This window comes from Alosa pseudoharengus, unplaced genomic scaffold, assembly GCF_046254945.1.
Source record: "Alosa pseudoharengus isolate Yale_2024_CS ecotype anadromous, Long Island Sound unplaced genomic scaffold, YU_APseudo_1.1 YU_APseudo_1.1_scf_22, whole genome shotgun sequence".
Taxonomy (NCBI): Eukaryota; Metazoa; Chordata; class Actinopteri; order Clupeiformes; family Clupeidae; genus Alosa; species Alosa pseudoharengus.
The window spans coordinates 22,516,537-22,529,388 of record NW_027468680.1 but is presented as its reverse complement, the minus strand read 5'-3'; the positions used below and the strand labels follow the sequence as shown (position 1 = coordinate 22,529,388).

General features: G+C 44.7%; 1 protein-coding gene across 5 annotated transcripts in view; it reads right to left on the bottom strand.

Annotated features, from left to right (window-relative positions):
- The window catches only part of ralgapa2 (Ral GTPase activating protein catalytic subunit alpha 2), a 116,651-nt gene that overhangs the window by 71,421 nt on the left and 32,378 nt on the right, over window positions 1-12,852 (bottom strand). For all 5 annotated transcript variants that reach the window (XM_076299352.1, XM_076299357.1, XM_076299354.1 and 2 more), the window contains exons 4-11: window positions 11,283-11,340; window positions 9,273-9,316; window positions 7,389-7,569; window positions 5,900-6,015; window positions 5,508-5,646; window positions 4,271-4,473; window positions 2,532-2,783; window positions 1,781-1,954 (exon numbers count right to left, since the gene is read on the bottom strand). In XM_076299352.1, coding sequence (XP_076155467.1) covers window positions 1,781-1,954; window positions 2,532-2,783; window positions 4,271-4,473; window positions 5,508-5,646; window positions 5,900-6,015; window positions 7,389-7,569; window positions 9,273-9,316; window positions 11,283-11,340 — 1,167 coding nt within the window. The remainder of the gene's footprint in view (window positions 1-1,780; window positions 1,955-2,531; window positions 2,784-4,270; window positions 4,474-5,507; window positions 5,647-5,899; window positions 6,016-7,388; window positions 7,570-9,272; window positions 9,317-11,282; window positions 11,341-12,852) is intronic.

The following is a 12,852-nucleotide window of genomic DNA, read 5'->3' as shown; positions in this document are numbered from 1 at the left end:
AACATACAGCCAAAGAAGGCAAGAAGTGGTTAATAGAGAACAACAGTGTTTCCCATACATTGACTTATTTGTGGCGGCTCACCACAATATCAACATTGACCACCACACAATGATTTTCCAGGTTGTACTAAATTGTGCTTAAATCTGGTTAGTATCATAACCACGCTGCGCTAATTTGTTCAAAACTGTTGCATTCAAGTTAATTCTGCAAACCTACCACCACTGAACAATATCAACATTTTAGAGTGGCCCAGCTAGAGTCCAGACCTCAATCCGTTAAAAAAGTGAGCAGGCCAGAATGATGGCATAGAATCGTTCCTGCCTTTCAAAAAAAAGATGAAAACACTTCTTTTTTGATTCCATGTTTCTACCACATTGTCTTACAACCTTTAGCCATGTGGCAGTGTCATTTTCAATCATTCCAAACATATTTGTCAAGAGAAAATCAACATTAAATCAATATTTGCCAGGGGTATGAATAATTTTGTTTTTAAAGAAGCACTATGCAACAATTTTAGCAAAAATGACCTTAATTATGCAGGTTGAGAGTCGTTCTGATGGTTCTACAACACTTTCTGAGTCGTTTGGTGGGTGCTTCGTCTCCCCCTACCGCTTCTCCACGGAAAAACCGAATATGCAACTTTCTGGACCCGGTCCGGGTAAACCCGGATGTGACTCAGTAGAAGTATCCAATCGCGCCTCGAAAATGTAGTCAGATTGTAGTTTCGAAGAAGACTGCAAAACGGACGCCAACTTGGATTTGTTGCTGTTGAAATTGTAAGTAGCCTACCCTTGGGTGAACTTTGTCTTTGTAAAGTGGTTTGATAGTATCTTGAACAATGTGTTTGCTCGACCGTTTTATTGTGAGCCCTGTATGTGTTTAGCTTGGTTTCTTGATGGCTAGCTTGCTAGCTAGTGGGGGTTTAGCGTAGCAGTCACTTGCTACCGAAGCTGCAGGGGGAGCTGTGTAGTGAAAAATGCGAGCCCAAATCCGGCGAAAACCCAGAAACAGCGAAGGAATAAACAGACCTGCATAGTGCTTCTTTAACTATATATATATATATATATATATATACTGTATATATTGAACTACCATTCAAAAGTGTGGAGTCACTAAGAAATGTCCTTATTTTCATCATTAATGTTGTAAATGACTGTTGTAGAAAGAAATGGCTGATCTTTAATGCAATATCTACATACCGGTAAGTATACAGATGCCCATTATCAGCAACCATTCATCCAATGTTCCAAAGGCACATTCTGCTTACTAATCTGATATAATTTTAAAAGGCTAACTGAGAAAACATTGGAGAATCCTTTTGCAATTATGTAAGCACATAATGCAATCTGTAAACTGCTGCCCTGATTTAAAAAAAAACAATGCAACTGATCTCAGATGGTATTTTGTCTATAATGGAGTGGAATGGAAAGTGACCCCAAACTTCTGAACGGCGGTGTATATATATATATATATATATATATATATATATATATACACACATAATATTATATATACGGTATATTATATATATATATATATATATATATATATATATATATATACACACACACACACACACACAACAGTATACAGCATGCACATATATACAGCATACAGCATGCACATATATACTGAACTTTAATTTGACTATACAGCATGCACATTTCTGTGTGTGTGTGTGTGTGTGTGTGTGTGTGTCGACTGTTGTGTCACTGTTGTGAGCGAGTGTGCGTGCACGTGTGCGTGTGCGCTCAGCCCCCTCGTTGCTCGCTACTCCACCTGTGTGTGGGTGATGTCCGTCTCCGTCATGATGGGGCTCATGTCCGTCTCGTCCTCCTGGACAGTCTTGTCTGGCTCCGTCATGAAGGCCGGCTTCTCCTGCAGGATCCATTTCCTGTACACCTTGATTACCTTGCGGATGGCAGAGACCTCACATGACGGTAGCAGGAAGGCCTGGGAACACAAGACATGCTGGGTAACATCCTCAATAGAAACACATGGCGACACACCAATATACAATGTGACAAACATGACAATGGCAAAAACCATAGATAGATTCAATTAATGCCATATGGTTTACCATACCATATAGTTTAGATATATTCTTACATTCTATAGAATTAAAAAAAAAAAAATTGTGTTGTTTCTTATGTACACCTTTCAGGTTGTGGCAATCTGATGAAAAAGGGCATATCTTAACTAGCCACTAGATGGCAGCAAATCATTTGTTTAGCATGTGCTGCTCAAGCTTCTACATCAGGGAGAGACTTTATTATGCATCGTTTGCTCATCATAAAAATGATACAAAAACACAGAACCATCATTACTTCCGCTCAACTCATCAACACAACCACATACAATAATATAAGCAATCCTAGAAATGTCTTAAAACGGGAAGGGTGACAGGGTTCATATTCCGTCACGGTAGTCTACCACTGCCCGGCACCCAATGTTTAAAGTTATAACCCTCCCACCTGTGTCGGATGCCACTGTTACCATACATAAACCTCACCCCGGGCATGTGCTTTACCTGGTGGAAGACCTCGTTGACGAAGTTGACGTTGTCGCGCGTGGACAGCAGGATGCAGTGCACCATGTCGTAGACGCCGCGGTGCTCCTCGTCCACGCTGCACAGGCTGGAGCTGCTGGCCCGTCGCTCCGTCAGCGTGCTGCTGTTGGAGTGGCTCTTCTCGGGCTCGCTGCCCACGCTGATCGGCCCGTTGGACTCCAGTGTCTCCGAGATGGAGCCGCGCTCCTGACCGACACTGCCCGCAGAAACGGTCTGGGGACGGACACGAGGGGAATGTGGAGACAACGCAGTTAGTGCTGCATGGGTTTTAAAAGCCTACTTAACAATATATTTAACAATATCAAACGTGGGTTTTAAAAGCCTACTTAACAATATATTTAACAATATCAAACGTGGGTTTGAAAAGCCTGCTTAACAATATATTTAACAATATCAAACGTGGGTTTTAAAAGCCTACTTAACAATATATTTAACAATATCAAACGTGGGTTTGAAAAGCCTGCTTAACAATATATTTAACAATATCAAACGTGGGTTTGAAAAGCCTGCTTAACAATATATTTAACAATATCAAACGTGGGTTTGAAAAGCCTGCTTAACAATATATTTAACAATATCAAACGTGGGTTTGAAAAGCCTACTTAACAATATATTGAACAATATCAAACGTGGGTTTGAAAAGCCTACTTAACAATATATTTAACAATATCAAACGTGGGTTTGAAAAGCCTACTTAACAATATATTTAACAATATCAAACGTGGGTTTGAAAAGCCTGCTTAACAATATATTTAACAATATCAAACGTGGGTTTGAAAAGCCTACTTAACAATATATTGAACAATATCAAACGTGGGTTTGAAAAGCCTACTTAACAATATATTTAACAATATCAAACGTGGGTTTTAAAAGCCTACTTAACAATATATTTAACAATATCAAACGTGGGTTTGAAAAGCCTACTTAACAATATATTTAACAATATCAAACGTGGGTTTGAAAAGCCTACTTAACAATATATTTAACAATATCAAAAGTTGGGTTTAAAAAAGCCTACCTATCAATATATTTAACAATACAAAAGTGGGTTTTAAAAGGCTATTTAACAAGCCAGTGGTGCCTTTGTCAGTCTACTTGTATCTTATGTTACACCCAAGGGCCTGAGTTGGAACTTGAGGATCGATTAAATCAAAATGAAAAGGTGAGGGCCCCATCACAAACATGGATAACAGCTTCAAACAAAAACAGCTGATTAACAGGAGGATGCAACGCTAAATCCGTAAATAGAATGCCCATCTAACTAAATTCACATGAGAACTAAATTACTTGCAGAAAAGAAAAGACAGCAGAATAAGAGCAAATGTCCCTAACTGAAACTCTTATGGAATAACAAGCGGAAAACAAATTGCACCCAAACCTCCCAAGCACCAAAATAGTCAGAAGGCTTATACAAATGTGTGAGGGGTTAGAAGGGGCAGTAGAAGTGTGTTAGAGGGGGCAGTAGAAGTGTGTTAGAGGGGGCAGTAGAAGTGTGTTGGAGGGGCAGTAGAAGTCTGTTAGAGGGGGCAGTTGAAGTGTGTTAGAGGGGGCAGTTGAAGTGTGTTGGAGGGGGCAGTAGAATTGTGTTGGAGGGGCAGTAGAAGTCTGTTAGAGGGGGCAGTAGAAGTCTGTTAGAGGGGGCAGTAGAAGTGTGTTGGAGGGGGCAATAAAAATGTCATAGAGGGCAGTTGAGGACTCACCTGAATGAGCTTGGGGAGGACCTCGCCCCCGTTCTTGGTGGTGGGAGGGGCCGAGCTGACGTACTTCTTCTCCAGGAAGAAGTTGACCAGCCAGGTGATGAAGGCCACACGAGGGGCCAGGTACTGGTCGCGCGTGCAGAACGTGCTCTCATTGTTCCGCGTCACCGGAACGTACAGCGGCTTTGGTCGGTGGTGTGGCAGGTCTTCAGATGAGCATGGACAGAGAGGGAATCAAAGAGACGAAAAGAGAGTGCACAGTTAAGAAAGGAATATATATAGAAAACAGCAAACTTTACTCCTCCTCAATTGTGTCTGTTTCCAGGGGATATTGACCTGCATTGGATATTTCTCATTTTGTCAATTATGTCACTGACAACACTTTGGCATTTCCACCTGACGGTCCACTGGGAGATATCAAAGGAATCTCATTCTTCACAAAGCACCTTTTCAAGTGCTAGCCTTTAATTGCCAATTAACTTTGCAGGAGCTGCCAGGATTGTCATTCAGCCACCATGAGAATCCTGCATTGAAACGGAGTAATAGCTCTTGACAGCACAGAGGACTAACAGTGTGGAGGGCTGCTGTGTGTGTGTGTGTGTGTGTGTGTGTGTGTGTGTGTGTGTGTGTGTGTGTGTGTGTGTGTGTGTGTGTGTGTGTGTGTGTGTGTGCGCAAAACTTAGCTAGCAGCTCCCATGTCTCCCTTTCTCTCCATCTGGTGACTTCTAAAGCTCCAATTGTCTTCCACAAAGGAACATTTCCAGTGCAGCCGAGCGAATAGGACTGATTAGTGAATAGATGGACACATGAAAGCGTTACGAGAGAGTACAAATTTAATCAACGGCGAGTGACTATCATTTCTGAAACTGCTAGTCTAGAAGATGAGAGCATTCCAGCGGAAGTTCAGTCTTTTAAAGGCAGCAGCATGATCCTCAACTGATCTGCCGTATGAATTAAACACAACGCCTCTCGAGCAACTGAAAAGAGGAGAGGCAGAGAATCCTCTCCACCCAGTGAAACAATTCATTTTCAGTTCAACATTACCAAACTTTCAGTACTGTCAAGAGAGGGACACATTCACAAACAGTAGACAGAGACACACAGACAGACACACACACACACACACACACACACACACACACACACACACACACACACACACACACACACACACACACACACACACACACACACACACACACACACACACACACACACACACACACACACACACACACACCTAGTAAAGGCTTGTAGAGGTTGGTGAGCTTGGTGAAAGAGGGGAAGAGGTGAGGCAGGTAGTACTTCTTGAAGAGGGAGAAGAGAAACCGGAAACCCGAATCCTGGTTATCTCGGTTCTTCCACTCCAAACTAGACGCCTAGGAACCACACAAATGAACACACACAAAGCTAGATATTGTTACTCAAAAGATTGAATCACTGCTTATTCTACATATAAAGGATAGCCATGAAAATTGTTAAATAATCATATATACGCATATAATCCATAATCATTAATCAACAAGCTGGTCATTTTGGAACTAGTTTGTTTATTTAATTATTAAAAACTATTTAGGTCATTATTAATCTAATGAGTGGAATGAAATTCTGAGAAGAGAGAGAGAAGCCCACCTGGACAACCATAAACTTGAGGACTATTTGGAGGACATAGCATGTATGATCATCAGCTACTTTCTCCCCAGGAGTGGCGGGCACCAGTGGTGTGATCTCTTCAGGCACGACCTTGGCTGCAACACACAAGGTCACACACAACAACACTGAGGGAATGTGAAGACTCTGGAAAAACATCCGTACGGCATCAGCACTACTACTTTTGGTCCCAAAAAAGAAACAGTCCTTTTAATTAGCCTGGCATTGTCTGGTGATGGGTTACACAGAGAAATGGGCATTGAGTGGAATTGAGAGTGGTACATCCAAAGTCTGTGCTAAAATGGCTTTTCAATGTGGGCATGAAAGGTTTGGAGGCTCCACTTGGCGCTCCGCTACGTCGGCCTCCATTGCTGGTATGAGCGTTGTCTAGACGGCTCCGCTCCGCTACGTCGGCCTCCATTGCTGGTATGAGCGTTGTCTAGACGGCTCCACACTCTTGACAAGATGCGCGTATCGTCCTTGGAGCCTCCCCATTGTATGAATGAAAAGCATCTTTTTCCGCCGCTCAGGCACTTTATTAATGAATGCCACATTTGCAGTCTGAAAAGAAAATGTCTGTCTCTCTCTCTCTCTCTCTCTCTCTCTCTCTCTCTCTCTCTCTCTCTCTCTCTCTCTCTCTCTCTCTCTCTCTCTCTCTCTCTCTCTCTCTCTCTCTCTCTCTCTCTCTCTCTCTCTCTCTCTCTCTCTCTCTCTCTCTCTCTCTCTCTCTCTCTCTCTCTCTCTCTCTCTCTCTCTCTCTCTCTCTCTGAGGGGCTCGGTGCCGTAACAATCCCTTTTCTCAGAGGTAGCGTTTCTTAAAACAAAGCCTGAATAATTGACTGGAGGTGTTCGGAGGAAGAGACTACAGTATTATTAGGTGACATTGCAAATGATAAAGTAGTGGGGCTGGGTGTCAGCTTTAAACACTAGTATCAGAGGGCTGAATTAAGCACATGTTGTCGACAGTAATAAGGGGGGAGCAGAGGGTGGGCTGGTGCACACGTCCGCTTCCGCTGCTGAGAAAATGCAAATGAGTAAATAAGTATCCCTACTAATTTTGTCCCCATGAGGCACCCTTCAGTAGAAACAGAAGAGTAGCCCAACATGCAGTTACATCTTTTCTGGGGCTTGTCACTCTTCTGACTCGAGAGGCTTTCCACAGAAGCCTTTAGATGGATAAGGTGAAGGAGTTCACGTGATTGGCTTCTTTTGAGCGAAAAGCAAAGTGTAGCCAAAATAGTGTGCCGAGTATGCTGCAGTCTACCGCCTGTCCTTGCGTTAAACCCAACCGATGACTGCACTTCACATCAATGTGACTAGCTTTGCCATGGGTTAGTCCAAAACAATCTTGTGTTCATTTGTCCGCAGTGTGTGAGCATATGAGAGCATTAACATGTGTGAGATTGTGCATGGGTTGTACATGGGATGTACATGTGTAAGTGTGCATGTTTGTGTGTCTGTGTGTCTGTACCATCAGGAGGGTTGGAGAAGGGGTTGTAGATGATGGTGTCCAGTGTACAGGGGCCTCGTGAAGAGGAGACAGCGGGGAAGCCCGGCACCAGACAGGCGAAGATGAGGAGCTGCTCTTCGGCACAGTTAGTCTGCAGCGCCTGCAGCCATAGCAGGAAGAGACGGATCCCCTCACAGCGAATCTGCAGAGGTGCAGAGAGTGCGCGCACGCGCGCACACACACACGCGCACACACACACACACACACACACACACACACACACACACACACACACACACACACACACACACACACACACACACACACACACACACACACACACACACACAAACAAACAAACAAACAAACAAACAAACAAACACACACACACACACACACACACACACACACACACACACACATAAATCCATAATCAGATGCGTATCCATGTAACACAAATGCAAATGGCACAACATTGATTTCATGGAGCGCAAAACACAGATCAGGAGCAAAAGGGTGACCTGCACGTACATCAGTACCTATACGACCAGGCTTGGAATTTCATTATTCTGGGGGCAAGGCCACTTTGCCTTCAGTTGGGCATATTTGGTGGGGGGCACAAAGGCCACATGTCAGGGCACCAAGGTCAAAGTTAACTATACAGTAGTAGCATATAAAATGATCAAAGTTGTATTTAGCCTATTCACTGCAGTAGACCTGCATCAATGTATGAAACATTACAAAAACATGAAACATGACATATTACATAGAGCTGTAAATCATCTGATCATCTAATAATTACAGATATCTAGGCTATATATAACATTTATTTTATATTTGGCCTGCTATGAAATCATGTATTGAACAATTAGATGCATACTTAGCATTTTGTGATCATTAAGGCTACTTTCACAAACTCTTAGTCAGCTGTCCTGTAACATCTATTTTGTATTTGGCCCGTTATGAAATCATGTGGAACAATTTAAACACATTGTAAAACTTAAAGCCCAAATTTGGAGACATCCATGCATGTCGAAATTTACTGCAAATTCAAAACTGGATTACTCTGGAACGGCTAACTGTACAGGGGACTGCTTTACACCTTTGTGTTCGGTAAGGTCTGCTGTTTATTCTGATATATGGTTTGTCATGTGTTAAAAGAAGGGTTCGTGAAGTATTCCACCGAGATGAATGGGTAGGGAGATCATGGACGCAAAACCTTCAGTAGAATGTATGATTAAATTGAATTATATTATTTACTTTTCTCGCGAACCGTTCAACACAGCAATTATCGGCTAACATCGTTTAAAAGCTGAGAAAAAGCTCTTTCATGTGATACTTGTAATGTCTGTGTGATGATGAGTATGCTACTTCGCGAGTAGTTCAACTGAGAAGAATGGATGAATTTGGACGCACTTTCTTTCTTGCGCTGTCACTTTCTCCACTGCGTAAAAGACTAAATTAATTTGCGCTGTTAAAGCTAAAATTATTTTGACAGGCCACGGGCTAAATAAAAATCGATATTAGTAGGACGCAAAGCAGAATATTGAAAGAAGGGGGCACCAAGGCCACCATGGCCTGTAAACCTCTGATTTTCAAAGGGGCATCACGGCCAACGCAAGGGGCTACGACGGCCATGGCCGTCGTGGCCGCCGTGAAATTCCTACCCTGAATACGACTATATGACTGGCCAGTATTTATCTGACTAAACTATACCATAACCCACTGTGGTTACAATGTACAGATTCACCACATAATGCTACAGAAATAAAACGCCAAAATGACCTAAACACAGGTTTGCTCACACTCCAGTCACCACTGACAGAGGTGCCATGGCGATCCCACTATGGAGTCGCGACAGAAGGTGCTGTGATTTTTATCTGTGTGTTAGATGGACATATTTACCTTAAAAGAGTTTCCAGTGTGCAAAAGTTTCTTGAGAATAGAACCTGTGATGAGAGAGAGAAAGATGGGGGAGGGGCGTGAGGCAGGACACAGAGAGAAGCAGACACATGACCGCCCAACTGACCGCTCAACAACCCGTTGCATCATGCAGCTCGGCCTGCCGTCCACAGATGCTGACCTGTGCCTGTTTGTTTAGTCGACGGGTATTGACTTTGTAGAAGAAAAGCACCGTGCTGTAAGGGAGCGCTCGCTCACCTAATGAAAAACGGAAATCAATTTGGCTTCTGCGGATCTGTTAAGTCTATCTGGCACACGCGCGTGTTAGAGCGGTCGGGCATCTGACGGCCGAGAATGATTGAATTGGACATGAGCAGTTATTCAATCCTAGCTCTCGTTCTCTCAGGGTGTGTGTATGTGTCTGTGTGTGTATGTTCCTGTGTGTGTGTGTGTGTGTGTGTGTGTGTGTGTATATATTTCTGTGTGTGTGTATATGTGTCTGTGCGTGTATGTTTCTGTGTGTGTATATGTGTATATGTGTATATGTGTGTGTGTGTGTGTGTGTCTGTATCTGTATCTATGTCTGTGTATATAAAGATCTAAGTCTGAAAAAAAGAGAGAAAAAAACACCCTGAATACGAAAGAAAAGAATAAAAAACAAGAAAAGAAGACAGAGCCTTGGTCAGAAACTGGGGGAAGGGGTTACGGTGGGGGGGGGGGGGGGGGCCCTTGATAGCGGCTGTGCACGCTCGACCACTTGCAGCGGAGGCCCTGAAGCACTACTTGGCCCCCGCAGGAGTGCCGCAGGAGTGTTATTGACTTCTGCGCCTCTCGGCACCCCAAATAAAAGGCAGCCTACTTCTGCTAAGCCCACGCAGCCAGAGGTCAAACACAGACCAGCATCCATCACTTTGGTTGTGGCATTTTCTTCTTATTTTGAACCAACTCCTGCCTGAATAAGATAAGGTTTTTTCAGCTAGCACTGCCATATTTCTTCACAATTTCTGATATCATTTAAGGTGCTATATGTGTTCTTGTGTACATGATGATTATGAGTGTGGTTGTACATTTGGGTAAGAGTTCTGGGGTGAACAACAACAGTGGGATGTGTGTTTGCAAGCAACACAAACTAGCATGAGCTGCTGAGAAAACCACTGTGAGGAGATAAGACCATTGGCATCCTCCAGTGTCTGCACGACAGTGTGCTGGTCAGGGGGAGGAGACGCATCTGAAGGGGAACAAGGAAGAGGGGGCGTGGGGGGTGTGGTTCTAATTGGGGTTATCTCTTTCCTCCGAGGGTCCCACCGCTGGCAAGGCTGAAATCGAGCGACGCATAATTCAATTAGTGATTAGCATTTCAAATGAAGCCGCCGCCACAACCCTCGCCATTAGCATTTCTCATTTAGCCTCCCTGACAACCCCCTCATCCAAACCGCCCACCCACCCAGCCACCCACCCAGCTTTCTTCCAACAACTAATTATTTCCTGAGCACGGCGAGCGTTTAAGTCCGGTTAGCTGGGTAATCTCTCGCGGCCTTGCGTCTTTCCATGTGGCGGTAGTTATGGAAACTAAGGCGAAGAGGACACAAAACGCAGGTCGAGTCTCAACACACAGAGAGAGGAGCCCACGGCGTTGGAGTGGCCTCACAGTTTTAAACCAGACCGTCCTGCAGAGGACATCTGACCAAATGTTTGCCACCCCTCTGAAAATGGACAGCATCTGAGTGGTTCAGCAGGGCCTGGGTAATCAACGTCGACGGCCGTAAACAGGCTCATTATCTGTGATGTGTGTCAGAGCATACTCCAACATCTAAGAAATGATTAGATGGATTCGTGGCGTTTTCGGTTTGTGTGAGTGACCAAAACAGCATGATGCTAAAATGCTTCTGCTTGGCGGGAAGCCGTTCAGGCAAAATGAACTATGGCCTATTGCCATTGTACATTCTGATTCATACATTCAATACATACAACATCAAGGATATTGCACAATAAACCAGGGTGGGCAGGACATACCTATACTGTGAAACTGCCATCGACTGCGGATTTCTTCGGGTAGAAGTTGAAGAATTTTCTACAGAAAAAAAGAGACAAAAACAAACAGGCGTATTTAGATCTCGCTTGAAGATTCCAGTTTCACTTGATCATTCCACAAGAAACACCTCGACAGTCGAATCGGCCAAACAAATCACAGTGCTGAAAGACCTCCATCATAGTTCTTGCTAAAGGACTCATTAAGAGGACATTACTTGGGGCTGCGCTGCTTTAAAGAGCCAATCCATCAACATGAGGACACACACACAAAAACACACATACATGTGCACACACAGACACAGATAGACACACACACACACACACACACACAAAAGCGCACACGTCCGCATGCACACGCAAACACCCACACACAAACACACACACCTCTGACTATCCTCTGGCCTGAAGCTGCGCTCTGAGTTCATGACACAGTAATATCAGCCATGAAGGCCATTGTGCGGAAAGGCCAGTCTGCTGACAGGGGACGCAGCTCATAATGTCATCACCTCAGTGCTGGGGGATTTATGAGTGGGTTAGCGAGCCCTGACCCCCCTGACCCACCGCCATTACGCTAAATCAGACAAGCTCCCAGCGGAGAGATGAAACCAGAGGCCAGGGCATGGAGTCGCAGCCTAGACCATTAGCCACAGTGCATGATGGGAAGGGACTCAACAGCACACACAAAATCGACTCACTCGCAAGGACAATGGATGAGGTGAGAAATGGGCTGTTAGTCTCAAACAAGTTCATCAAAACACTAAATTGAAACAAATCAAAAAGAAAGTCACCAGCACAGCACTCTAAACACAATCACAGACTTTTCAGTTGCAGGATTGAAAAATAAAAATGCATAAACATTCCAAAGAAATGGATTTCCATAAAATCCATTTATTTGGAACAAATATTGCAGGTCTTTTACTTGACTGCTGCCATTCCATTTCAATCACTCCTCTCCTGTCCTCTCCACACCTCTCCTCTTCTCTCCTCTCCTGTCCTCTCCTCTTCTCTCCTGTCCTCTCCTCTCCTGTCCTCTCCTCTCCTGTCCTCTCCTCTCCTGTCCTCTCCTCTCCTGTCCTCTCTCCTCTCCACACCTCTCCTCTCCTCTCCTCTCAGCTGAAATCTGGGCGAACTGACAGGCGTCACTCCTCGTGCCTGGAGGACCCCGCACGGCGGGCGGTCTGGGGCGCCGGCTCAGCGCTGTGATGGAGTGCGTGATGACACATGTGTGCGGGAGCATTGATGCGCGGCGTTATTGATCCGGCCGGCGCGTGGCAGCGCTGCCCAGGGAGGACCCGGATTAGAGGCAATCAGCAACTCAGCCAGGCCTTCTAGGTGGGAACAGCAGGGGGCCCCTGCTAAGCCCTTACACAGGCACACACTGCAACGGACGACTGCGAGTGTGGGAGTGTGTGTGTGTGGGGGGGGGGGGGGGGGGGGGGGGTGGTCAGGCATGTGGAAAAGGAGTTTTGTAATACCACTCCCTTCGCCTCCTTTCCATCCAGGACAGGGGGGAGAGAGAAAGAAAGAGAGAGAGGGAGGGGGAGAGAGAAGG